We start from the raw sequence: 27,514 nt of genomic DNA, 5'->3' as shown, positions 1-27,514 counted from the left end.
AGGGCTGTTTAAGGGAGAAAAAAGGCCATCTGAGGCGTGAAGATAAAAAGAAGTCTTTTAGCCATCCCAGGAGAGGACGGCTTTAGCTCTTGCGTTGTTATGTAAAGCCGGCCCTAATCCAGCATCTTAACCGCCTTAACTGGCCAGCTGGGAGCTCGCGGGATGGCAGATTAAGTCTGGGCTTGGTGCGAGGGCTGCGAGGGCTGCGGAGCTCCTTTTGAACTGTGGCGAGAACAAAGTAAACATCAAAAGTCCCAAGCTCCATGAGCTGGCTGGGCGTGGCAGGGGCGGGATACAGGGCTGGCTTTCCAGGGGAGAAGGGGACAGGGACCCTCCGTCTGCTGACCCCGCAGGGGTCTGAGCGCAGGGGAGGCCCAACCCCACACTTTACTCCTGTCCCCACCTGGCTGCCCCACCTCCTTAGCTCTGTTGGGCCACACGACAGGTGGTGGCAGCCTGTGGCTTGTGGCCTGAGTTGCAAATTGGTGCCACACCTGTTTGGCAGACCCCCATCGCCCTGAATGGCCTCTCAGAGCACTGTGTTTGGGGGCCTCATCCCCACTGGGCATGGGGTGCTACTTCTGCTCTGTGCCCTTCAGAAGGGAAAGACCTATAAATGGTCACGGGCGCCTTCTCTCTGGGTCCCCTCTCTCCCTTCCACCTAGGGATGTCCCATCCCTCCCAGTGATTTGACTTCCAGCCTTGCCCACTGACCCCCAACACCGTGTCTGTGTCCCGTCTTCTGACCTCCACTCGGGGCTGAAAGCAGGCATAGTACAGTCTGCCTGGCATCTCTAAAAAGTGGACGCCACAGAACGCCCATAAAGGAACCCTTAGAAAGGTTGAAGTCAGGCGGACCCTCCCCTTGGGGGCCCAGGCCCTCCCTCCAAGCCCCCAAGGTTTGGCTTGACAGGGCCTCCAGGGTCCCTGCTTCCCTGGCCCAAGGATGGATGTGTTAGACTAGCTGGTCCTGCCATGCAGGGCAGTGGTGTTGGGCCTGAGGCCCTGGGGGTCTTAGTAGCCCCACTACGAGCTCAGGACCTGACTCCGCATGAACTCTGAAACTTGTCTCACCGCCACTGCCTCAGAATCTGTGAGAGGCACCTTCTTACCTTTACTCGGGCTCTTTTGGGAATTTGCAAGCCAGATCCAGCCTGGCTCTACCACAACTCTCTGGGTGACCTTGGGTGCATTCACATCATGTCTCTGTTTTTCATTTTCCTTGTTGGGGGTAATCAGAGTGCTTCTGTAGGGTTCCCATGATGACAGTGAGGTCATTAACGTAAGCATGGAGAACAGCCCCGGTACAGAGTAAGTGCCCAGTGTATGTGAGCTGTTAGGAGTCTTATTGTTTCATGGGTCCTTTCTTGAAGAGGAGCCAACTGGTGTTTATAATTATTTACTAGTCCAGATCAAAGAAGACCTATTTTCAAAGCTTCTTTAATCCTATTAGAATTTCTCCTTCTACTCCCAGTGCATGACATAGAGTCTGGCATGCTATAAGTGCTCAATAAATACTCACTGGAAGATGACGTCAACAGCATGAAATCACTGAAGTCAGGTGGCCCCCTCCCTTGGGCCACCCAGGCAGGTCCCGTGTACTCCCCCTCGGCCCTGGTCGGTTTGTCCCAGCACCCAGGTGTGACATGGCAGCCACTCACAGACCCGAGGAGCCCGGGGCCACTCACAGACCCGGGGGCCATTGGTCCCCTTCATTTGGGTTGGGAAGCCAAGGCCCAGAGAGTGTCCAAGGCCACACAGCACACTGAGAATGGAAGTCAGGCCTCCAAGGCCTTCTCATTCAGGAAGTATTTACTGAGCACCTGCTGCAGGTATGGGGCCCCGCTGGCAGGGTGTTCACACGAGGGATGTGGGGATAACCATGCAAGTTTCCAGTAGTGGTGCCCTGCCAAGAGGTGAAAGCCAGTGAAGGGTAGAGTGTGCCAAGCCTCTCAGAGGAGGTGACATCTCAGCTGAGATGCAGGTGCCAGGAAGGAGCTGGCCATGGGAGGATGTAAAGGGAGAGCAGCCAGGAGAAGCAAGCAGAACCCCAAGGTGGAAGGAACTTGGGGTTTAGGGAAGAACCAAAGGGAGCCCCATGCAGCAGGAGGAGATACCAGGGACAAGGGTGAGACCTCGTGCTTGGCTTTTATGCTGCTTTTGAAGAGAAAGCATTGGAAAATTTTAGGCAGGTGAGTGCCAGCTTCTGACTTCCATTTTAACCAGGTGCTTGTAGCTTCTGGGAAGGATGGGCCACGTGGGGGGAGGCAGGAGACAATGACAATGATGGGACATGATTCCAGTAGTGTGGGCAAGGGTGATGGGTGAGCCTAATGTGGGGGCTGTGGGGTTGGAGATAAGTGGGAGGGCCTGGGGGTAGGGTGGGAAGAGGGAGGTGGGGTGAGGAGGTGGATGAGGGAAAGAGAGGGATCCTGGGGCCCCACCTTGGACTTCTGGCATAAGACCAAAGGCAAGGGTGGGGCCCCATCTTTTTTTTTTTTTTTTAAAGATTTTATTTATCCATTCATGAGAGACAGAGAGAGAGAGAGACAGAGAGAGAGAGAGGGAGGCAGAGACACAGGCAGAGGGAGAAGCAGGCTCCCTGCAGGGAGCTCCATGCAGGACTTGATCCCAGGACCCCAGGATCACACCCTGAGCCGAAGGCAGATGCTCAATCACTGAGCCACCCAGTGCCCCAGGGTGGGGTCACCTCTGAGGCGGAGCTTTGGGCAGGTGATGGTGAGGGCTGCTTGTTGGGGGGCATGGTGGGCTCCAGATGGCTGTTGGACATCCAAGTAGAGCTGCCAAGTAGACAGACAGTTGGACACGGAGTCTGGAGGTCAGGGAGCAGCTAAGGGGGAGACAGCCAGAGAGGGGGAGAGAGGGAGGACTTCTGAGGGCGTCTCTGCAGATGGCCCTGCACACCTCCCCGACACAGGCCGGTCAATCACGGGGGCTGGCCGGTGGTTCCCTGCAAGTCCGAGAGGAGGAGGAGATGACTGGGGAGCCGCGGGGACCCCCCCGACGGAGGGCAGGCGGGCCACACCCCGCTGGCTGTGCTCTCTCAGTTCAGAGCCTGCCCTCCTGTGAGTGTCAGTGAGGCCCGACTCCGCTCGGCGGCAGTCCTCCCCAGAAGCCCGGGTGACAGCAGCTTCTCTCGAGTCTGTTCTTCATAAAAGCTCAGCTGGAACAGTGGAAATTCTGACTTGTGTCAGATACCGAGGAGGCTTTAGTAGTTTCAAGTAGCTCGGGGTTAGATTTTAAAAGTTGAATTTCATCACATGTTTTAACTTGGGTGGGGATGGAGGAAGAGTGGAAGGGACATGGTATTTTTAGCCCAAAAAGGCTTTTTTCTCTTTCCCTCTCCCTCTCTCAGCATTCTCCCCTCCCTCCCCGAACAGATGTTTCTCGTCTCAACCCTATTCAGACCTCAAAGCAGAGTGGCCATCAACCTTCTGCTCTGATGACGGAAAAGGCCAGAACGCTATTTGTTGGGGAGATTTCTTTCTTTCTTTCTTTCTTTCTTTCTCTTTTTTCCTGTCCTCTTTCCCCTCAGTCACAATATGTCCTTTTTTTTTTTTTTAAAGATTTTATTTATTTATTCGTGAGACACACACACACACACACACACACACAGAGAGAGAGAGAGAGAGAGAGAGAGAGAGAGAGGCAGACACACAGGCAGAGGGAGGAGCAGGCTCCATGCATGGAGCCTGACGTGGGATTTGATCCTGGGTTTCCAGGATCCTGCCCTGGGCTGAAGGCAGGCGCCAAACTACTGAGCCACCCAGGCTGCCCCTACAACTTGTCCTTAAAGAAAATCTCCCTATAGTAAGACACAGTCCAGGGAGGCATGGTTTTGGAGCAAAAGACCAAGGCTGGCATTTCTGGTTTCAGGAAGGGGTAGACACCCACCAGTGGAAAGTGCCAGAAACTGCTTTGGAGAATCCTGCATTGGGTCCATGCCTCTTTTGGTGGTGGTGGTTTTTTCCTGATAAGCAGGGGCTCAGAGTTAAGTTGGGATGCTTTAGGTTCTTTTTGACACTCAATAGAAATTACTGAAGCTTTGGCTGACAATATTGAAAAATCTAGGGTGGATCTTGCCTAAAAGGGGCCAGCTGGATCCAGGAGCTCAAACCACGTCATCCACACACACACATGCTCCCTCTCCTGCTCCCTCCCTCTCTCCCTGACTCTCCAGTCACCTCTCCCTATGCCCCTGTGTTGGTCTCTCCCACTAAAATGGCAAGGGTGGCTACCCAGCTCTGGGCGCTCACATCCTATGAGCTCAGCCACCTCAAGTGAAAGAGCCTCCTGCCCCCCATGCAAAGTCTCACTACTTCTTGCAAAAGTTTGGGTCTCACTTTACTGGCCCAGGTGGATCTAGGTTGTGTGGCACCTGAAGTTTATCCAGTTTTGGGGCCATCTTTAAGAAGAATATAGGATCCTTTTATTAATCTATGTTTTATGCCATTCTTTTATAACTTTGAACCAGATGATAGGTCTATTCTGCTAAACATTAATAACTATACTGTCAACTCATCTTTTCCCTTAGCTCAATTCCAGAAATACCTGTGTTCACTCTGACATCACATGACACAAGAGGACCTATGGGAGTCAGAATGGAAAGAGACAGTGTTTGTAGCCAATTGAGGTTAAAATAGCTAATTTTGAGAGTATCTGGAAACAGAATGACCATGTGAACACATTGCTAGGGTCCGTGCAAGTGAGAGGCTCACAGGCTCAGCTTTGCTGACTTCAGGATGACCTGTCCCTTGGTACTGACCTAGGAGCAGCCACATTGGCCGTCAGGCTGAAATTCATGGTGTCGGGTCTAGGTTCTGGGTGCATCCCGGAAGCTGGCATGGGATCAGCTCTCCTTAAACCATGTGGATTGAGATGGGAGAGGGGTGGCCTGTCAGAGGAAACCCAGATGCTATTCTCAGAAGAGGGAGGATGGTCGTAGAACATGCAGGAGCAGGTGTCAACTATTGTGTGACAGAATAGAGAGATCAGTGTATGTGGGGGGAGTCAGGAAAAGGGGATTTTTGTTCTATATCTCCACCTTCTGGGTTCAAATCCTGGTAGTGTGACTTACTGTTGTTGTTTTTTTTGTTGTTGATGATGACGGTGATGATGATGATGATGATGGTGACAGTATCGATGTGCCTCAATGGGGTGTGATGGGCACTATGCTATATGTTGGGGCTATAGTAAGAAGATGGAATAAACCAAGTAGTGATAATAGCAGTTATAAGACAGACTCCCTGAGCAGAGAACCCTAGTCTTGCCCCTGGGGGTGTGCGGGCACCTGCTCAGAGGGTGGAGGGCCTAAGCTGAGGACCTGAAGGATGAGCTGGAGCTGGAGAGCCAGGACAAGTGTTCTTGGCAGGGATAACAGCATGAGAGCACCGCTGAGTCAAAACCTGAAAAGCAGTTCCGGGGAGATACAGAGCCCAGAGATCATTTTCAGCGGAGAAATAAATGGCTTGATCCATTTCACTTCTCAAGTTTGGTTTCCTCTTTGGTAAAATGCAAACAGTAGCCTACCCAACCTGGTGCTCTTGAGAGGCCCTAATAGAATACTTCACGTACCTACTACCTTCACCAGCCTGCCCTTGTGCTCGTTGACAAACAGATTTGCGTGTCTTTCGGACCCTGGCTCCCTGAGGAGAGTCTCGCACAAATGATGCGAGAAACCATTTGGCCTGGAATGCACATATGATATCTTTCTCTTTTTACTGGCAGCAGATTTACCCGCCTAATTATATTTGGCATAGGCTAATATTAAAATTCATCTGCATTCCCTCTAACAGCTGCTGCTGGAGGATTGGGGAGTCAGAAACATCCTGGCCAGCCACCCTCAGGGCCACTAAAATATTTGCAGCAGATAATCTGTACGTGGACAATTGAGAAGGGCCTGTGGGGACATCAGGGCGGGCGTCCAAACTCCAGCAAGGAAGCTCTGGCTTGTGTTAGATCTTATGTCGTATCAACTGAGAACGTGGTAGGTAACCGGACAGAGAGAGCCTGTCTGAGTGTTAGTAATTTCTGGTCTCTGGGCAGAGCAGGAGGGGGCTGATAATAGTTGTAATGGTGTTTCAAATTTGTCCCTACTTCCTAAGTTTATTATCAACCAGGCCTTTCTGGATTGTGTTAAAATAAGCTGGCGTTTGCTGCTATCATCCAGGGTTTGGATTTTAGCCTAAGTATGGGGTTCAAGAACAGACCTACCTCTTTCGCACACCCCCTTTCTCACGCCGGTTCCCAAACTCCATCAAGCCAGAATTTGTGGTGCATTCGTTATGTGCCTTCCTTGTGTCCGCCTATGGGATTTGGTGCAGTTTAACATTCTGGGCTGGAACAGTGCTCCGTGCATGTGCGTGGTACGTGCTGCATGCTGTGCACTGTGGGCATCCCAGGGGCACTAGCCGGCAGGGTCCGGACTCCCATGAGACTTGCAGTCTGGCTGCCAGGATGTGGCAGGCTCTTGTGAAGGAATCGGAAGATCCCAGATCAGATTGCTCAGAATGAAGTGCTGGGCCGGATGGGGATAGACCACGCTCTGCTCACGACAAATTCATTTGTGCAAATTAGAGGAAGGAGCACCCCCCCACACACCCCCGCAAGACACCTTTCTGCCATCTGTCCAAAATGAGGCCCAGACTATGAATGGCGCCCCCTAGAGTGCTACACGGCACAACCCAACCTGTTTCCCAGATGACCCCGAGTACCACCACCACCCCCAACCCCCCCCCAGCCACCCCCACTGCAGGGAAGAGCCCTGAGGTGCTGGTCCTGCCTGGGTGCCAGGGAAGGTGGGGCTGCGAGAGGGCGGATCTGTTTTATTTCGTAGCCGTCTTCTCATGCTGTTTGGGTGGTGCCAGCTGTCAGCAGCTCGGGCTGGGTGGGCTGTGCCATCCTGCTCCTGGGGTCACTGCTATTTGCCAGGCTAAAGAGGCTGGAGAAGGTGACCGGGGCTCTCCCAGCATGTGGTCCCAAATGAGCTGTTGATACCTTCTGTTGGGGCTGTGGCTGTGGGGTGGGGGCCGGGAGCTGGCCCCATGATCATCGCCAACAACCATCCCCACTCGGGTCTTTCCTCACTCGCTGGTGCTCCTCTGACTTTCTCCTTTCCCTCTCTCCCTCCCCAGCCCCCTCTTCTTTTAAACTGGGGGAGGGACAGGGAAGAGACTGTCTTTGATCTCAGTGGAGGAAAAAAGTCTGTTCTGTTCAGGCTTTTGGCGAACACAACAAACAGTGTTTAAAATTTAACTTTGCTTAATTAATTAGTAATTCTGTTTAATGCTGTCTGATCTCCCTCCAAAAGGTATTTTGAAGCTTGAGAAGGGAACATCAAAGGGAGCCCGGTGAAGATGGTCAAGTAATGCATTTAATCTGGCAGTTGCTGGGGGTGGAGAGATGCCAGGTTGGGAGCTAATGTGGGAGAGATCCATCATCTGGTAAACACAGCCAGCAGGCTCCTTGCAGCCGTGGTGTGAGGAGCGACAGGGAGCAGTTTCCAAAGAGAAGGAGCTCCACACACCGCCCCCAGACTCATCTGAGCTGAGAATTGGTTTCAAGAAAGCAGAGTTGATGTTTTCTTTCTTCCATGTGTACTGTGCATGGTTGGGCAGGTTGTGTACTGCACAAGAGTTTCCAGTGAAGCAGGTGAGCAGTAAGGTGAAATCCAGCCTGCATCCTGCTTATCAGGGTACCCTGGCGGGAAGGGAGGGCTGCATTTACCTAAGAGCAGTTCATAAACTTTTCTACAAAGGGCCAGGAGAGTGCATCATTTAGGCCTTGTGGGCCATATAGTCTCTGTTGTGACGACCGAACTTTGCCAGTGTAGAGCCAAGCAGCCATACACAGTGCCTATGAGCATGACTGTGTCCCAATAAAACTTTATTTACAAAAGCAGGCGGTGGGTGGACAGGGCGTAGCTTGCCAGCCCCTGCTCTTAGTCATCCAAAGGTACGTCACAGTGATGTGAACGCAGGACGTAAACCCAGAATACGAGTCTTTGAATTTGAAGGCTTTGCTTCCTCCTTACTCCATCTCTTCCCTTCCTTTTCCTACCTTTGCTCCAGCTTTCCTTTCTTCTTTCAAATTAGCAGTATCTCCTGTTGTTACCATGAGTGATTAAAGAGTGATCAGAGTCCCTTTGACATTATGTACCGCCTCCCCCTCCCCCCCCAGAAGATCATCTCTGGGAGAAAAAAATCTCTGGGTTGAGCAGGAGTAGGAGACAGAGAATGGACAGAGATTGGGCTCGGAATCTGACCCCAAAGCCCATTGTGACAAACATGCCATTCTCTTTGCTGGTTGGTGGGACCTTGGTGTCCCAAGTGAGCACCCTTTACCCTTCGTATGCCTGCCCACGAGCCCAATGATGGATGGAGGGAGAGAGGTTTGTTCTGTGCAGGGGTGGTGGGGCCGGAATTGGTTAATGTCTGGTTTGAGAGGGTTCACATGTGGGTGTAGGAGCAGGGCCCTGTGTCCCGGCCCCTGCCCCTGGCACTCAGGGCCTGCTAGGCTTTCCCATCAGCTCTGTGACATCTCCTCTGGTCACTGGGGAGCAGAAGGGACAGTGACAGGGTGAAGGGACTTTGGCGGGGGCAGAAGGTGCTGACTTTCCCTGTTTCTGGCCCCCAGGGCTCTGGGGCAGGAGGGCTCCCAGTCCTATGACCCATCAGTGGCCAGTGCCACAGGTGCCTGGGGCGGTTTTCTGAATGGGGATGGGGTGGTGATGAGGGACCCCTTGGTGAAGAGAAGGCAATCCAGACCACGCTGGCCTTTGGAGAAGACACAGGATGAGGGTGAGTGGTCGAGGGGGATGTTTTCCACCTGCCGTGGGTGAGGAGAAAGGAGGGGAGCTACGTAGGGAGGACCCACATGTGGGGAGGGGTGCTCCAGAGAAGGAGGGAACAGGGACAGAGCTTTCTTTTCTTTGGGTTTTATCAAGTGGAACTTGAAAGGCAATGTTGAACCTGAAGGTGGTTTTCTGATAACTTCTCTTTGAACTTGAAGTTTGGTTTCGATAAGCCTGGCTGGCTTACATCTCCAGCCAGGACCTCTGTGGAGGGAGGCTGCAGCTTTGAAGATGGAGCTGGGCTTTGTTTTCCTTTCTTCTCCGCTCCCACCCGACTCCCCACACCCCACAGGGGGGCTGAATAGAGAGTATTGCAGGCCAGGAGAGCACCCTGGTTTCTCCAGTGGGGCGGTTTGGGGGTGACAGGCATCACCTCGATCTGGGCTATCAGCTGGGACCATGGACCATCTTTTGCAAAGCCAGCATTTATCGAGTACCTATTACATGTAGGCCACAGTGCTAAGTAGGTACCTTCCTCATTGCCTCCCCCCACCACTCCAGTAACCCTGTGAAGAAGAACCCATTTCATCCCCATATTCCACAGGAGGAGACTGAGATCCAGAGAAGTCTAGTGCCTATATCAGTAGTGCCTTACCCAAGGTTGCCCAGGCCAGTCAGCAGCAGGACCAGGAGATGGACCCAGACCAGACTGTCTTAATTAGGACACTCTCGCCAAGCTCAGCTGCACCCACTGGATGCTGGGGGTTCCTACAGCTGAGGGCTGGGAATGGAGAGAGCCCCTGTTCCCTCACTCGCTCTGTTAAGCCTCCAGACCTTTTTGCTTTCTTCTAAATGGGGTGACAGCAGCACCCACCGCTTTGTGGCCTGGATAAAAGTGGCTTTGCATTGCACCCTGTCTGGTCCCATGATGGCAGCTGGTCCGGACTAGCAGGATGCCAGCAGATTTGGGGTGGGGGATCGGGGTGGCCCAGGCTGTGTGCTCAGCTGTCCTTGGGTCACTGGCTAATCGCCCGCTTACCTGCCCCAGGGCTCAGCATTGCATGGGAGTGGCGCACCTCCTGGCCATTACACTGTTTGCTTTGGAGGAGCAGGGAAGGCAGGACCTGGATTTATCCACTATATCAGAAGTGGTCAGCATCAGTCCCTGCCCCCCGCCCCCGCCCCATGGCCTCCAAGGAGCTGGATCTCCTTTGAGGTTTGTCCTTATCTGCCTCCCTGTGAAAGCACTGGGAGGGAACTGGGATCTGTGGCTGAGACAGGGTCTCCAGCTGGATCCCTAGGGAGTTGTTGCCTTGAGATGTGGGCATCGAGGGTGGGGCCCTCCCTACCCCTCTGCATCCCTCTGGGTGTACCCGGGGTGAAGAGAAAGAAGGGGGCACTCAGGCCCAGCTGGGAGGGGAGCTGTGGAAGGAGCCAGGTCAGTCTGTTGCCACCGTGGCCTTCCTGTCCTCACCCGTCTGGGCTGGTGACCGGAGCATCCTTATCTTCAGCTCTTCCCTCCCCGTCCTGTTCCCTATCCTGGACTGCCTGTGTTTGATATGATCCTTGCGTGTCCCTTTTGTATCCCCGAAGCCTTCGTTTTGAGAAAACTTAGCTACCAACTATGCTGATGCCCAAGATTGAGTGGGGAGGGGACATCATTCCCCTGACTGTGACTACCAATGGTGGGGACCCTGTGTGCTGGCCCTGGGCTCTTGGCCTTGACAGTCGGTCGTAGCTCACTGAATCCACACAAGGATCCTGTGGGGAGGGGGCTGTTCTGATCCTTGTTTTATCACTGCAGAAACTAGTTGAGATATCTGGAGAAGTTACATGCCCCACCCTGGGTAACACACAGTATCAGAAGGATCCGGATCCAAGCAGAAACTAAACCTTCCCAGGCTAGCTGAGAGAGGTACCACGCCTCCGTTTCCCTCAGTCCTCCTGACCACCCACCAGTGTGCCGTATGCTGGGCCCCGGGCTGGCGGCATCTTGGAGGAAGCCCAAATGTCAGCAGGAAAGGCAGTGAGGCTGTGCCAACCATGGTCACGGGCCACAAGCTCCCTGGCCACCTGCCCCTGGTCTGACATAGCCCTGGCTGGCCACAGGCTGCTTGTCCGAACTTATAAGGGGCGGAGAATGGAGGCCTCTGAGGCCTCAGATGCACCCTGGAGGTAAGTTGAGTGGCCAGCACATGTGAACCCTGGACATTACCAAAGGCCAGAGAGTGAAGCAATTTTTTAAGATGTTATTTATTTATTCATGAGAGACATAGGCAGAGGGAGAAGCAGGCTCCCTGCAGGGAGCCCGATGTGGGACTTGATCCCAAGACCCCAGGATTACACTCTGAGCTGAAGGCAGATGCTCAACCCCTGAGCTACCCAGAGGCCCCGAGCGAAGTGATTTTGACTTGAGCACACAGGGAAGAAAGAGGCCTAGCACCCCAGCGCTCCTCCACACGGTCCCCAGAACAAAGCCACAGTGGGTGTGGTGGCCCCGAGGCCCAGCTGGGGACTGTCCTCATGCTGTCTCACTTGTCCTCCCTGCAGTGGCCCTGCCTCCAGAGAAGACAGATGGGCTGACCAGCGGAGATGATAAGAGGAGGGAGAAGGCGAGCGAATCTTGCCCTGGCTCCAAAAAGCAGCTGAAATTTGAAGTAAGTTCCCTTTCCTGGCACTGGGCTCTAGAGAGGAGGGTTTCTGTCCCCCTAGCAGTGCTCTTCTAGGAGGTAAACTGAGGCCTATGCAGATGTGAGGGCCTTATACCTCCTGTGTGAACAGCTGCCTGCAGTGGGGCATGACAGTACAGTCCCGTCATGTCTGGGGCTGCCCCAGCTCCATGCAGGTCCTAAGGACGTGTGCAGCCACCCCTCTTGGCCCGGGCTACCCAGCCTTGCAATGTGGGGTGGCAGCTGGGCTGTGGCCACTGGGCTGTGGCCCAGAGGTCTGGGAGAGGACATGAGAGGAGTGACGGCTGGCCCTGGCGCTGCTATCACTGTACCGGGTGATGGCCTTCCCTGCCGGGAGAGCAGAACCCAGCCTATCTGGCATGGAGCTTACGCTCTTTCTGCCCTGCCCTCACTCTCCTTCCTTCTCTGCTTCCCTCCGTGAGACCACTAGGCCATCACTCTGGAACCAGCAGGCTAGGGTTCAAGTCCTAGCTCTGCCACAGCCCTGCTGGCCTCACCTGGGAAATGGGGATAGCAACAGCATCTATCTTGTTTTGGGTATTGTAAGCATGAGGAGTTAATACATCTAACGTGCTCAAAGGGGTGCCTGTCCACTATCACGTAAGCACTTTCCTCTCCCTTCCAACCACACTTGATCGACACACCTGCTGGTTCCCTGGGGACCCCAAGTGAACTGGGCATGGCTCCTGCCTCATGGACCACAGTGTGGTGAGGAGCCTGGGAGAGTGACCCAGACCCAGTAACTGCACTGTTGGGGATGTGAGGGAGATCTGGAAGTATGCGGAGGGGGTGGCCACCCGAGTCTGGAGGCCTGCAGAGTGACGGACATGTGGCGGTTCCAGACTACATGCAGTGCCGTGGCTGCAAGCGGAGGTTGGGAGGATGAGTGAGTCTGAAGTGAGCCTCTGAGTGTGGGACTAGGAGTTGGGAGAGGTGATGACATGGAGCCTTTGGGATAAGGAGCACTTTAGGTGGAGGGAACAGTAGGAGCAAGGCCCAGAGGCCTGCCAGTGCCGCCCGTTCTGTGCAAACAAGCTGCATTATATTGCAGAGGGATGGCGGTGGTGCGGGAAGATGACTCGGGAAAGGGTGTGAGATGGTCACACTGGGCCCTGAATGCACGAGCTGAGGGGTGCAGGCAGCATGCACCTGGGGAGCTGGGGTTGCTAGCTTCTTCCTGGAGTGCGCTGGGGTCCCTGCATGTCTTCTGGGGTGGCTGGCCGAGCTGAGGGCCAAGTGCAGCAGCAGAGGGAAGCCTCAGACCTAGATGTCTCACTTCCCTGGAGGCCTGAGTGGGCTGATTTCTGGAAAGGGCCTGGCTAATGCCTGGGACTCGTCCATGGCCCATGAGGACGACTCACCTGAGAAGTCCAGGTGAGGGGTGGGGGCGGACAGAAGACACATATGACAGAAGTTGAGAGAGGGAGGGATAGTTACTGAGGCTTTAGCTGTCTTTGGAGCCGAGCAGAAGGGCCAGAGAGAAGGAATCGGGTAAACGCTCTGAGTGTGTGTGTGTGTGTGTGTGTGTGTGTGTGTGTGTGTGTGCGCGCACATGTGTGCGGGGCGAGTGCTGTGCTACATGAAACGGTGCCTTGCAGAGCAGAGCGGGCACTTGGCAGGTATCAGACGGGCATGTCACAACTGAGGGAAGGCTGACTTTGAACTCCGCGTGGGCCGCCCGAGGACTGCTGGAGGGAACTGGCTTCGAGCTGCAGAGGCTGGGGGCAGGGACGCCGCGCTCGGGCACATCCCTGCCAGCGTTCAGAGGCCAGGTACCACCCCTCTCTCGGGGGCTGAACCTGTCTTCCTGCAAAAGGAGAGGGGACCTGAGGCAAGACGTGAAACAGAATGGCCTGGAAGCATCTTTGCTTGTTTTTATAGAATCTTGTGAATCTCTTTCCCAAAACAGCCAGCCTTTCTAGAACTTTCTGGTGTTCTGCTGGCTCCTGCACACACACTGCCAGGGACAGAGCTCATCACTTCCCAGTGCAGGTTCCTGTGGTTAGACATGTCGGGTCCTGTGAGTGATGATAATGAAGCCATTGTTAACATTACGTACCTCATATGTTAACATTGCAGCAAAGACAATGGCAGTTACTATTATTAATTGGACTTCTCTCAGTGCCAAACAGTTCCACGCTTTTTCCAGTTTCCCCATCGCAGAGCCAGAGGCAAGGACTTGGCAGGTGATCCCAGGGAGCAGCAAAGGAGGGAAGCCCAAACCAGTAGGTTAACAGGATCACTGCCAGGGCAGCGGGGGCTCAGTCCCACTGGGAACCCCCTTCCCCCAAGAAGGGCCATGCCGAACGCCTTGGGGTGTCCTGGGCTTACAATCCCCGGCTTTTCAGGTCTTCGTGGACATAGGAGCTGGATGCTCAAGGTGGGAGGTCAGGAACTGGCCCAGGAGCACTGAGGGGACACGGGCAGGGGGCAGTTCATGCTCCCAATAGCCTTAGGAGATCAGTACTGGTCTTTTCCATAATTTATATGGGGGGAAACCAAGGCACAGAGCAGCCATGCCTAGGGCCACACAGCTCTGAAGGGCCAGGTACCTGGAGCCTTACCTTTTTTTTTTTTTTTTTTTTTAAGATTTTATTTATTTATTCATAAGACACACACAGAGAGAGAGAGAGAGAGAGAGAGAGAGAGAGAGGCAGAGACACAGGCAGAGGGAGAAGCGGGCTCCATGCAGGGAGCCCGACGTGGGACTCGATCCCGGGTCTCCAGGATTACATCCTGGGCCGAAGGCGGCGCTAAACCACTGAGCCACCCAGGTTGCCCTTGAGCTTTACCTTTTAATGCTTGCTCACCCTCTCCTGCCTCCCAGGCCAGGTGGCCACCTTGGGAGTCCTGCCAAGGAGTCCTGCCTGCTCCTTATTACTGCTCCCTGTGTCTTCTAGTAACTTCTGTCCCTCCATCCAGGCTCACAAAGCCTCTCCTCCAACCTCCAATTCATGCCTCTAGTGTTTCCTTTGCCCTCAAAGGTCCAGAGGCTGTCTGGCACCCCTGCCGGCATCTCTCCCTGGACCTCCCCTGCCCGGCGGACCTCTCCCCCCACTCCCCTGGCCCTCCATGTTGTGGTCATCGTGCTCTCCCTTTGCACAAGGTCTGGGGAGGGCAGTGGGAAGGCAGCAGGCCTGCGACCTGGCCTCTGGGTACTCCAGCCATGCCTGTGTGTTGTATGTTCATGTCTAGGAGCTCCAATGTGACGTGTCTGTGGAGGAGGATAGCCGGCAGGAGTGGACCTTCACCCTGTATGACTTTGACAACAATGGCAAGGTCACCCGTGAGGTGAGTGCACCCGCCAGACCTGCTGCCACGGGCCACCTCCTTGGGCACTTCTGCACCTTCCGTGTTGGTCCTCCTCCTGAGGGCAGGCTAACAGGTGGCAGGGAGGTGTGTCAGGGGGAGCAAGGCTGCTGGAGCTCCAGGGGGACCTGGAAGAGTATCCCAGAGCTGCCTGGTGAGTGGGCAGTGGCAACAGAGGAAGGGACAGCTGGGCTCCCTGCACCCAGGTGAGGCACTGCTCCCACTGGGGAAGGGGGAGGGTGGGAGGCAGGCGTGGAGCCCCGAGGTCTCCCCAGAGGAGGACCCCGAGTCCCCACAGAGACCTGTCCTGCGTCCTCCACTCTGAGATTGGGGAGCTCTGGCTGGGGCAGGCTTGGGACCACCCAGGCCGCTTCCCACCTCAGCCAGGCTGCCCAGGAGCTGGGGCCGGGTGGGCACATGAAGGCCAGGCGGTGCCTCCCTCTGCCGATCCCGAAATGAGCACCCCCGGGCCCTGAGAGCTCTGCCAGTGGCTCTACGCATGGCCTTGTCCCAGCCTGCTCTTCACCGCCCTTCTCCCTCTGAACACCTGCGTCTCTCCCCTCGGCCGTCCTGCCACACCTCTCTCTCTCCTCCATGTGCCCCTCACCCTCCTTCCCTGCATCTGTCTGAATACTGAGCACCCACTGTGTGCATTCACTATGCCCTAGGTGTGGGGACAAGGCGAAGGACAGCACAGACACAGCATCCAGCCACCTGAGGGGGCAAATCCCAAACAATTATGGGACAATTGCACAGTCTGATGGGTCCAGTGAAGGGAAGGGTCCCCGTGTCTAGGGAAGCCTCCTGCAGGAGGTGATGTGGAGCCAAGCATGACGTGCGGAGCCGGGAGACAGATGCCGGGCGCTCTGGTGTTCAAGGCACTGGAGGAGACTGGTGTGGCTGCTCACAGGAGACGTGGCTTTGGCCGGAGCCAGCAGGGCAGGCCCTGGCTTTGGTTCCTGGTGCTCGGGGAAGCACTGGTGGTGGGCTGGTTTAAGCAGGGGCATGAACTGGTCTGAACTACTGCAGGGTCTCTGCCTCCCGCGTACCCTGGGCCTCACCCTTATCCCATCCGGCTCCTTTCTCTCCCCACTGACCCTCTGCAACATCCTCCCCCTCCCCTGGAGGCCCTGGTTTTCAGATGTGTGACCTACTACAGATCTGCCTAGGGCTCTGAGAGTAGCTTGGCGGGGGCCACACGTGCCTGCCATCTGGCTCTCAAGGGTGCCAGGTGTGTTCCCAGGGAAGCTTTGCTGTCTTCTCTCCCTGCCTGATTCAGAGCTATGGATTTTCTTCTCTGTGGCTGGTACAGGAGAAGCTGCCAGAGGGGACACCTGGGTGAAAATAGGGCACCTCTTCCTCAGCCTGTGGCTTAAGGAATATTAGAACAGGGTAGAGGAAGAAGCTGTGAGTGACTCTCAGTCCTTCAGGACTCCTTGGCATATAAGTGACAGACTCCCAGCAAACTGCTATAGGTAAAAAAAAAAAAAAAAAAAAAGGAATATATTGGTTCATGTAATTGAAATGTGGTCCAGGAGCCTGACTTCAGGCATGGCTGGATCCAGAGGCTCCATGGTAGAGTTCCCTCTGGCCAGGAGCAAGGTGATGGCTAATATTTTTCCTCCTCTGTCCGGGGCTTTCAGCAACCCTTCCAGTTCAGAAATTCCAGAACCGAACCTCACTGGCTCCCACGGCCTCACATGAATGGCCCTGATCCAGTCATTTTTGCTGTGGGTTTGCAATGCTTCAGATGGCCCTGTTCCACATCCTGGAGCCGGAGGATGTTATTCGATGCATGAGCCACAAAGACTAAAAGTGAGAGGGGGGCGTGTAAAATGGCTCCCAAAATAAAATCAAGGTATTGTCCTCAGGGGGTGGGGGAATGGATTCTGGGCAGGCAAAGCCCTGAGAAGGGGCCTGGGGACTTGGGAAGCAGTGGAAATGCTTCCTGGTTGGAGATCTTGTGGAAGGCCAAGGGGAGGGCTTAGGTGAACCCCCGTCCCTCCAGCTGGGATGTTTTGTGTGAGGGGTTATGGTTTTCCTGGAGCGAGAGCCGCCTTTCCTCCCAGTCCTGTTTGGGAATGGCAGCTGCGGTGTAATTACCTTCACGGGGCAGCACACTGCAGCCTGGATGCCTGGTCACTGAGCTGAATGGCCGTGGCCCTGGCTGGCTGTCCAGGCCACGCAGGCAGCCAGCCTGGGCTTCTCGGTGGCATTGCCTTCTCTTCTGATGCATGTGGGGACGAAGACCATGCTGCCCCTGCTTGCCGCCTGCCCCTGCTAGCTGCCCTCTTCATTCCTTGCTGGTTCAGAAAGGCTGACCAGGAGAGGGCTTGCCCCCCACCTCGGAGGCCTTGCAGAAACCCGCGGCCAGACACTGCCATCTGGCTCTGCATCTTGCTTTCCTTTACAAGAGGAAGAGCCGGGAAGGGAGATTTCCCAAGGAGGGTGCCGCAGCCTGGCCTACAGAAGGCCATCCCTGCATTGTGTCTTCCTCCTGCCGAGGAGGAGCAAGGAGGCTGGCTTCCAGTCCAGGGAGAACCCAGCCTCGTGTTTCCCCTTGGTCTATTTTTAGCCTCAAGGCCACTCCTCAAAGTTGGCTATAAATACCAGTCCCCTCCATGCTCCCGGCCGTCTGCGGGCATGTTTCTCTGTGCTAGGGCAGACAGGCTCCCTCCTCGCTGCAGCTACAGCCCAGAGCCGGCTCTGGGCTCACTTCCCAACTCAGAAGAAAGTACCTGTTCATTTGTGCAATAAATATTCACAGGCACCCACTTCTGTATGCTGGGCCATGCACAGGCAGGAGTTGATTCTTCAGCTGGGATTGCAGGAGCATGCCTGTTCCTAGACCCCAAATCACTGCCCCCGCCTACCCCCCCCCCCCCAGCTTGGGAGAGGACACTTGGGTGGATGATGTTAGTGGACCTGACTTTACTTATCTGTAAAATGTATATACTGGCACCTCCTTCATGGGCTTCCTAAGATGGAAAGAGGAGGGGGCAAACTGGGGGTGGGTGCAGAGAAGCTCAAGGGCAGAAGAGAGGAGAAAAGGAGTCCTCTGTGGGCCCTGCCAGAGGAGCTAGATTGCTGAGTGAGCCAGAGAGCCTGAGTCTCAAACTGGCAGCCTCCACACTCCTGATGTAGCCCCGAGATGTTCCAACCCAGCCCCCCAGAAGTTTTTGTTAAAAATTATCACAGGCAGCAAAAGCAAAAATAGATGAATTGACTACATCAAAATTAAAAAGTTCTGTGCATCAAAGGACACAGCAGAGTGGAAGGCAACCTACAGAATGGGAGAAAATATTTGCAAATCACGTATCTGATGAAAGATTAATATACAGAATATAAAAAAGAACTGCAACTCAACAGCGGGAAAACAAACAACCCAGTTAAAAAATGGTCAAAGAACTTGATAATTTCTCCAAAGAAGATACATAAATTAATGGCCAATAAGCATAGGAAGAGGTGCTAAACATCACTTAGGAAATGCAAATCCAAACCACAGTGGGGATCCTACCTTATATGCCGTAAGATGGCTACTAAAAACAAAAAAACAAACAAAAAAACCAAACTGACCAACAATGACAAGTGTCCCCAAGGAAGTGATAAAATCAGAACCCCTGCACTATCAGTGGGGATGTCAGATGGTGTGGCTGCTGTGGAAGACAGCATGGAGGGCCCTCAGAAAGCTAAACAGAATTACCATATGATCTCCACTGCTGAGTATGTACCCCCCGAAGCAGAGTCTCAAGATACTTGTACACCCACATTCACGGCAGCATTTCTCCCAAGAGCCAAAAGACAGAAGCCACCCAAGTGTCCGTCAGCAGATGAGTGGATAAACATAGACATACAGTGTGGTATTAGCTTTGAAAAGAAAGGAAATTCTTTTTTTTTTTTTTAAAGATATTTATTTATTCATGAGACACACAGAGAGAGGCAGAGACACAGGCAGAGGGAAAAGCAGGCTTCCTGCAGGGAGCCTGATGTGGAACTCAATCCCAGGACCCTGGGATTATGACCAGAGCTGAAGGCAGACACTCAACCACTGAGCCACCCAGGGACCCCAAGAAAGGAAATTTTAACAGGTGCCACAATATGGATGAACCTCCAGGATGTTGTGCTGAGTGAAACAAGCCGGTCACAAAAAGGCAGATGCTGTGCGATAATACTTCTTTGAGGTCCCTGGAATAGTCAGATTTGTAGACATAGAAAGTAGAGTGCCAGCGGCTGGGGAGACGGAGAAATGGGGAGTTGACAAAAATTAGATGAGTTTCCAGTATCAAAGGTTCTGAAGATTTAGCAGAAGATTCTGGATTTCTGAGATGCCTGTCCCCATTGCCACAGGGCATATCAGCTGTGCTGAGTGGGTGCTACATCTGTGGGTGCTTCCCCACTCCAAGTCACTCATCCATATCCCTGCCTAGCCATGGCAGTGCTTGGTGTCACCTCTGCTACCTCTGCCTGAAGGGCTTGTGGGTGGGGAGTAAGGTGAGGGCTCTATCTGTGTAGGAAGAGCCATAAGGGTGGGTAATTGGCTATCTGGGGCCCCGACCTATAAAGAGCAAATACCTTTTCCACAGGTTTCCTACATCATTTAGAGCTGGAAGCCCCCCCCCCCCAGCTTGGGAGAAGACACTTGGGTGGATGATGTTAGTGGACCTGACTTTACTTATCTGTAAAATGGGTATACTGGCACCTCCTTCATGGGCTTCCTAAGATGGAAAGAGGAGGGGGCAAACTGGGGGTGGGTGCAGAGAAGCTCAAGGGCAGAAGAGAGGGAGCCAGGGGGTTTTCGCTTTCTCAGGTTTCATAAGCCCTCTGATTCCTGTATTGTGCATGCATGGTGGCTAAAGGCCCCCTGTGGGTTTCTGCTTTGCTCCCCTACAGGACATCACCAGCCTGCTGCACACCATCTACGAGGTGGTTGACTCCTCTGTCAACCATTCCCCGACCTCGAGCAAGACGCTGCGGGTGAAGCTCACAGTGGCCCCTGATGGAAGCCAGGGCAAGAAGGGCATCCTTCTCAATCACCCTGGTGAGGGGCTGGAGGGCTGCCCAGGCCACAGGGGCCAGTCCACTCCCAGATCTCAGGAAGGATCACCACCCTACCTGGGAGGAGTGGAAAGGAGCCCCTTTGACTGGGAGTGACTTTGTGGACAGGTGGAATTTGAGCAGATCCTTGAAAAAGCAGGATTTGGATAAGAAAGGAATTGCGGGTGGGAGACCCTGGGTAGGCAAAGCTGGAGGTGGGCATGGGCATGGATGCAGCTATAATGCAGGCTAGCCAAGGAGTCTGGGGAGGAGGTGAGTCTGGGAGGGTGGGGGGGCAGGAGGTAAGGGGCCATGTAGATGTGAGACCCCTCTGTCGGGTCCTGGCTTGGAGAACCCTTACCACAGAGCCATTGTGAGCAGTTGTGGACCATTTATCAAGGGCGACATGCCAGGGAGCTCAGAAAACCTCAGCAAAGCCAGGAAGCTGGTGGGCACAGGTGCAAGCCGCTCACCTGACTGTTTCTCGGGTGGGACTCAGACCTGCAGGGCACGAGGCCCAGAGCGGAGACCAAGCCTGCCGAGGAGCTCCGAAGCTGGGAGAAGAAGCAGCGAGCCCCACTCAGGTAAAGTGTGTGTGTGTGGGGGGGGTGGCTAGCAGCCCAATGCACCTGACCACATATTGAACACCAGCTGTGTACCTGCACCTGAGGGACTGAGCTGGAGGCAAGTGATTTCGGAGGATAGGCTCACAAATCAATTTTTAAAAAAATAACTAAATGTAGGTCCACATTCCTTTGTCCAAAACTCTTTGGGCCAGAAATGTTTTGGAATCCAGCATCTGTTGGATTTTAGAAAAGATGTTCCTGGTGTATTTCTCATGTATTCTATTTGGCATCTGGGCAGCACCCTGGGATTTAGCACACTGAAATTTCTGCACGGAGACATATGAATATCCACACAAAGTGATATAAAGGCTGTAGCTCCCATCACATCCATTTAGGGCAGTCTGGGCTGCCCCATAGGTAATGAGAAAATCTTTGTCTTCAGGCTTTTTTGGGTGTCAGAATTGTGGCTAAGGGATCGTGAGGCTGCGGTTCTCTTCCACCTGTTATTTCTTTTAACTGCAAGGGGGGATGGAGGGAGGGACGCAAAGAGAGAGTGTGTTTAAAGAAAAACATTGAGTCACTGAGTAAACAGGAATATAAAGTAACAGCAGCCTAGGAGGCAGGAGGACGTAGGAGGCATTAGCGGCCCTGAAGTCAGGGGGGAGATGGGAATACCTGCATGGAAGGGAAAGGACATAACTGGATTGTGGGAAGCACCCACCCATAGGGGCAAGCTGGGAGGTGGTCCCAGCAGGGGCCCCAGCTTGGTGTGTGAAGGTGCAGGGAGCAGGGGGTCGGGGAGTAATGAGGGAGGTGGGACTGGCAGATGGGAGAGCCTTGCAAGGGAGAAGCAGGAAGCTCAGACTCCCTCCTTACATACACATTCGTAAGGCCCGTTCTTCGCTTTGGGGCAGGTTACAGAGCCTGCCCCCTTCAGCCGCAGTGGCCTGGGGTCTTCTGCTGCCCATGCTCTCTGGGGAACCAGCCCAGGGCTTAGGTGTCCTGTCCACCGTGGGCACACGTGGTTTGAAGCCTGACTTTGAGGTTCCCTAAGTTTTGACCAGTAACCTCTCAACTTTACTTTGGACCTGTCCAAAGCAAATGCCTCTCCAGTCCTCCCCAGAAGGCCCAGGGAGGCCAGCAAAGGTCTGCATCTCTGCTGTCAGGGAAGGAACTGGAAACACAGGTGGCTGAGATGACCACTCCCTCTCCCCACCCTCCCCCACCCCAGCCCCTTCCAAAGACCCAGAAGGAAATGAATGAAGGGTCCAGAAGGCTTTGTCCTAGTGGCTTCCCGGTAGACATGGGGCTACCCCCACAGAGGGCCAGGGCCCACCCACTCACTTGCCTTCTTGCCCTAGGTTCCAGGGTGACAGCCGTCTGGAACAGTCTGGCTGCTACCACCACTGCGTGGATGAGAATATTGAGAGGAGAAACCACTACTTAGATCTCGCCGGGATAGAGAACTACACGTCCCAGTTTGGGCCTGGTAAGGGAGCTCCTACATCTGGGAGGGGGGGCGAGGGGACAGCTGGGTGGGCCATGCGGGGTGGCTTTCACTGCATCCCCACCCCGGGCTGGGAGAAGGTACAGCTTTCATTGGATGGGTTAAAGTGACTTCTCGGAAGAGATGACGTTAAAAACGTTTTAAAAACTAACATGCCCCAGGTTGAACAAAATCAAATAGTATCAATAGGGTCTATCATACAGTGAGAACAACAGCTCTGCGCCCCCCACCCCCAGGCCGCTCCTGCCCGCTCCCCTGTTCCAAGCAAAATACCGCTCTCTGCCCTCATCAGCTGCTGACCTCTGTTGACCCCTGGCTGAGATAAATGAAGAGGTAGCCTACTTAATTTCACACGCCCAACTCCTTCCTCCGCCTCCTCCTACCTCGCGTGCTGGTTACCTCCAAAGTGAAGGAGCGCACCTCTAGATTTCCTTCCGATCCCATGACCTCAGACAGCTACCCGCCTCTCTCTCTTCCTCCTCTCTCTCCTGGAAAGGCAATTACTTATTTTTAAGGACCTAACAAGGAAGCAGATCTTCCCCCTTCGTATATGGCCACGTTCCCTTCCAGAGAGGTTCCTCCGAGGCAGTGGGGAGCAGCCGTCGGGGTGGGGAGAAAGAACAGTTACCACTCGGAGCCCGGGGGGTGGAGGTGGTTTCTGGGGCACAGGGCAGCACGGGCACACAGTAGGTGCTCATTAAATATCTGTTAAATTGGTTCCTAGGCTCCCCATCAGTGGCCCAGAAGTCAGAGCTGCCCCCCCGCACCTCCAACCCCACTCGGTCTCGCTCCCATGAGCCAGAAGCCATCCACGTCCCACACCGAAAGCCCCAAGGCGCGGACCCGGGCTCCTTCCACTTCCTTGACACCCCATTCGCCAAGGTCTCGGAGGTCCAGCAGCGGCTCCGGGGCACCCAGGACGGGAGCAAGCACTTTGTGAGGTCCCCCAAGGCCCAGGGCAAGAGCGTGGGTGTGGGCCACGTGGCCAGAGGGGCAAGAAGCAAACCCCCCGTGGGACCCGCCGTCCCCGCGGTGTCCCCGGCCGCCCACCTGGCCGCCAGCCCCGCCCTCCTCCCCACGCTGGCGCCCCTCGGGCACAAGAAGCAGAAGCACCGAGCCAAGGAGAGCCAGCAGGGGGGCCGGGGTCTGCAGGCGCCCCTGGCGGTGGGCGGCAGTGTCGTGGGGCGGGACCGCGGGAGGGACCTGCCCGCTGTGGTGGTGTATGAGAGCCCGGCCGGCCAGGCGGTCCAGAGACACGAACACCACCACCATCACGAACACCACCACCATTACCACCACTTCTACCAGACATAGACCCCTCCCCAGAAACCCCCAGCCCTGCCATATGAAGGACCCCTCCTCCCCCGCGCCCCCAAGGCATTATTATTCTATTAATTATTGTTATTATGACGATTATTGTTATTAATAATTATTGTTACTCCACTAATATTCAGCTAGCCTCCATGTAGAAGATATATGGAAACACAGAACTAAACTTTTATTTATATGTTGTGAGGACTGCATAACTTACCCAAGAAATGACTCTGGGTTTGGAAGTGGCCTGTTGACGGTGGAGGCTCGCTCGGGCTCCCGAGCTGCAGTTTCCACGCAGGCTGGTCCGCACCCTTGCCGGCTCTGGGGGAGCCCTCGGCCAGAACTGTGCCCTACCCCTAGTCTCTTCCAGGAGAACACCCTTACCTGGCCCGCTTCCAGAGACCCTCGAAAATCTCCGAGAAGATAAACAGCTGCTACCTCTTAGTATTATTCTGATTTTGTTTTGCCCTTAACTGATTGTAATGTGCTACAAGGGATTTCAGCGGACTGCGGACGCGTGACCTTCCTGGCTGTTGTGTTTTCATGTCCCAACCTCGAAACCCCTGTTCCTTCTGGAGTTCCCCTTCAGGCCTTTCCAGTGGGATCACGTCCCTGCCCAAAGCCAGTCCCATCTTTTCTGCCGTGCACCACATGAAAATACGCTTCTCCTCCTCCCTTCCCTTTTTCTCTCTTTTTAGAAAGACACACACATATTTAAGGACTGCCCCCTGAAACCAGCCTTCTCATTTTGGGAAACCTCTGGAGAGGGAACCCAACCACACAAACAAGCGTGGTTTTCCAAGAACGGGCATTCGTGTGTTGTTGGTTGTGGCCGAAGATGTGGAAACCTCCTGTTCTCTACCGTTGGCAAATATATACGTACCTACATGGTTCTCTAACAGAGCTTCCTGTATCTATAGCTAGGCGCCAGCTGTCCGTTTCGATGTATCTTTCTATAAATATACACTCTCAGGTACTTTTTCCAGTGTACAGAAGTCAGTGGCTTGCTTCTCTAGACACTTCCTGAGCCCAGATGTCACCTTGTGTGCCTCCTGTTCAGACCACGGTCCATCAGATGCGAATAGGCACTTGCCTCTCATTGGCAGTTTTTTTCAAACCTCTTTTTTGGGACTTAGGGTCTGACAGATTTGGAGAGACCTGCTGGAGTCTAGAAGCTAGGAGGGCCATGGGGACAGTGGCCAGAGGTGGGGCCCCGGAGCAGCGTCCTCCACAGAGTGCGATTTTATCTGATGGAGGCCTGGGGAGACTAGGAAAAGGACCACTGTCCACCAGGCGGGGTCCCATGAAAAACTTAACACACACTGCAGTTGGGTAATTTGAGGGAATGCTTACAAAGTGTGGGCAAAGCCTCCGCAAGAATACAGGATCTGGGGCTAGCGGTGTGTGGTGCAAAGAGGGTGGGAGTCATCTTCAGCAGACAGAGTGGTGGGGCTAGGGGAGCCACCTGAAGGGGCTGTGAGTGGCCGTCACGCGGGGATGCATCCAGCCTTGTGGGGACCCTACAGGGAAATCCATATCCTGCCCTCATTCCTTCCTGCCCTGCATCCTGCTGAGACCCCATTGGCTGGAGCCCCTGGGAGCCAGAGGGAGCCACAGGGCCAGGGAGCTGTTGTTGAGGGCCACATGGCTGTTCTTTCAGGCAGAGAGTGAGTGGCGGGACACAAGAAGGAGTGGCCAACTGCCTGCCTCTCTGCTGCCTGGCTGCCAGCTGGCATCCCCTTTGGCAGAGCCTCTGGTTTGGGTCTAATATGGCTGGTAAGGAGTTTTTTCTGATAGTGAGCTCAGGAAATGCATCTAGCTCAGAGAGGTTAGCTAATTCGCTTGAGATCACACAGCAGGTGCAGAGCTGGGATTCTAGTCTTCCCTGTGACCCCCTTAATCCCTGGAGGGCTTCACCACTCAGTCAGCACTTCCCTTGTTTTGAGCTGTGGGTTTCTATCACTCAGCATCCAACTCAAACGGCTGGGAATGTAACCAAGGCAGGAGGGAGCTGGCTTTGAGAGGCTAGGAGCCAGGGTGTGAATGAAGCGGAGACGTGCGGGGTGCTGCCTCTCCCTCTCTGGGTTTATGCTTCTACCTCCAGGAGCTCCGCCACTCTATGGGTGCTGCTGACTCTCTGAGCCCCACGGCCAGACAGGAAAAGGTCTTCTGCTAGGGGTGGCAAGGGGGCAGAGTCTGCGGGAAGAAAGGGGCCGGAAGCCAGGACTAGAATTGCTGCAAGGTGGAAAGGAACCAGGGATTGGGTCCACACAGGGAGTCTCTCTGCTGTGGCTTTAGAGCATCCCCTCAGCCTCTGAGAGGGGGTCCCAGGCCATCCCTCCCACCCCACGTCTGCCGGGATGCAGTTATTTCTTAGGGACTGGGATTTATTTAAAATACCATTTTGAAAAATCGTAGCCTGTGCACATGTTAAAGATTCAGAGAATACAGAATGGGCATGCAGGAAGAAGTACGCTTTCTTCTGGAATCCCCAGACTCTAGCCTTCCCTGACCCCCTCCCGGGCCATCCGGTGAGGCTCGGTGGTTGTGAGCACAGACTTTGGGCCCAGGCTGCCTGGGTTCAAATTCCGACTTCCTCAGTGCTCTGTGCTCCAAGGGATACGTGGAACTTCTCAAATCTCTGTTTCCCCTTTGTAAAGAGGGATCATAAGAGACCTACCCCATAGGGTTGTTGCTGAGTTAACATATGCCCAGACCAGGGGAGCACCACAGAAATGGTAGCTGCCATTATTTATAGGAATAAGTGCATGTCTGTAAGATTCCTCCCTGCTTAAATTTTGAATTCTTTGAAAAGGCTTGTTTCAGAGCAGTTTTAGGTTTACAACAAAATCGGGGGGAAGATACAGAGATTTCCCACACACTCCTCACCCCATGCATGCACAGCCTCCCCCATCATCAACATCTCAGCAGAATGGTACCATTTTTTGCCAAGGGTGAACCTGTGGGGGAACCCATTGTAATGACCCAAAGTCCATAGTTTGCCTCAAGGTTCCCTCTTGGTGTTGGACATTCTATGTGTTTGGGCAAATAGCTAACGACATACCCATCGTTATAATATCATACAAAGTATTTGCACTGCCCTAAAAATCTTCTGTGCTCCACCCATTCCTCGCTCCCCTGGCCCGTTTTGTTATTTTATCCAATATTTCAAACAAGGTTTGAAACAGGAAACCGTAACAGTAACTGTGAACTCACAGCCCGAGTTTGACAAACGCTGACAGTTTACAATATTTATTTCAGATCTATTTTTAAGAAAGAAAACACTGCCTTGGCTGCTTAATCCCCTTGCCACCCCCACTTTTTTATTTTTACCCAAGGAGTAACATAGTATTCATACTCAGGCCTTCACTCTGTGACCTAATGCATTTGGAGAGCTTGCCCCCGCGGCTCTGGAGCGCGGCCCCCTTCCCTCCAACAGCTGCGCAGCCTTCTCTTGCTCGGAGGCTGGTGCTGTCACCGACTTGCCGACTTGCCGACTTGCCGCAGCCCCTCCTGCCGTGCCTGTGGGTCTCAGCCCAGGCCGGGCCAGACACGGGGCCCTGGGGGGCCTGGCGAGCGGCCGGTCCCAGTGCCCGGCAGCAGGAGCAAGAGGGACAGTGCCAGCACAGACGGGCTCAGCTCAAGAGCCTGGGCGACGTCAGTGCTGCTAGATCTTAAAGGACTGCTCAAGGAAGTTGTAGCGAATAGTTAGAAGTTGCAGGAAGAAGAGAGAGAAAAAGGAAGAGGAGCCACGGAGGGAGAGAGGAAAGGAAGGAAGGAAGGAAGGAAGGAAGGAAGGAAGGAAGGAAGGAAGCAAGCGGGGAGGGAGGGGAAAGGAAACTGGAAGAGATCAAGCACGCTTCCTGGTGAGGCTTTGAGCACATGTGTGTCCCCCGTCCCTCCCCCCCACTGCAGGCTGGGGTGGGGGGGTTCTGTCTTGATCGCAAATCTGCCATCCTTTCCAGAGGAAACTGCTTGTTTCTGCTGCTCCAGGACACTGAGCTCTGAGCTCCTCGGCCTGGAGAAGTTGGAGGTGGCGGACAGGACTGGGCTTTGCCTAGCTGGTGGCTGGGGTGCCCCACATCCGCTCATCTGTCGCTGGGCCCTGAGGACATTGGGGGGTGTCAGGCAGCCAGCCCGGCTGAGGCTGCGCTCTTGCTCCCAGGCCTGCTCTCACCTCCGGGGAGCACTGTGGCCGGAGCTCGTTCACTTCCCACCCAGCCGTGCCAATTACACTTTTTGGCAAAGCAGACAGCCGGGAGCAGTTTCTTTTGCTTCCCCC

General features: G+C 54.4%; 1 protein-coding gene across 1 annotated transcript in view; it reads left to right on the top strand.

Annotated features, from left to right (window-relative positions):
* The window catches only part of NKD1 (NKD inhibitor of WNT signaling pathway 1), an 84,132-nt gene extending 60,001 nt beyond the window's left edge, over positions 1-24,131 (top strand). Inside the window, exons 5-10 of the mRNA XM_041768029.1 lie at positions 11,363-11,469; positions 14,698-14,793; positions 19,702-19,849; positions 20,345-20,429; positions 21,773-21,900; positions 22,643-24,131. Of these exons, the coding sequence (XP_041623963.1) occupies positions 11,363-11,469; positions 14,698-14,793; positions 19,702-19,849; positions 20,345-20,429; positions 21,773-21,900; positions 22,643-23,232 (1,154 nt within the window). The 3' untranslated portion in view covers positions 23,233-24,131. The remainder of the gene's footprint in view (positions 1-11,362; positions 11,470-14,697; positions 14,794-19,701; positions 19,850-20,344; positions 20,430-21,772; positions 21,901-22,642) is intronic.
* The last annotated feature ends 3,383 nt before the right edge of the window (positions 24,132-27,514 follow it).

The sequence above is a fragment of the Vulpes lagopus genome, chromosome 8, assembly GCF_018345385.1.
Source record: "Vulpes lagopus strain Blue_001 chromosome 8, ASM1834538v1, whole genome shotgun sequence".
NCBI classification, from domain to species: Eukaryota; Metazoa; Chordata; class Mammalia; order Carnivora; family Canidae; genus Vulpes; species Vulpes lagopus.
Note: the sequence above shows the minus strand (reverse complement) of the source record. Positions and strands in the feature narration are given on the sequence as shown.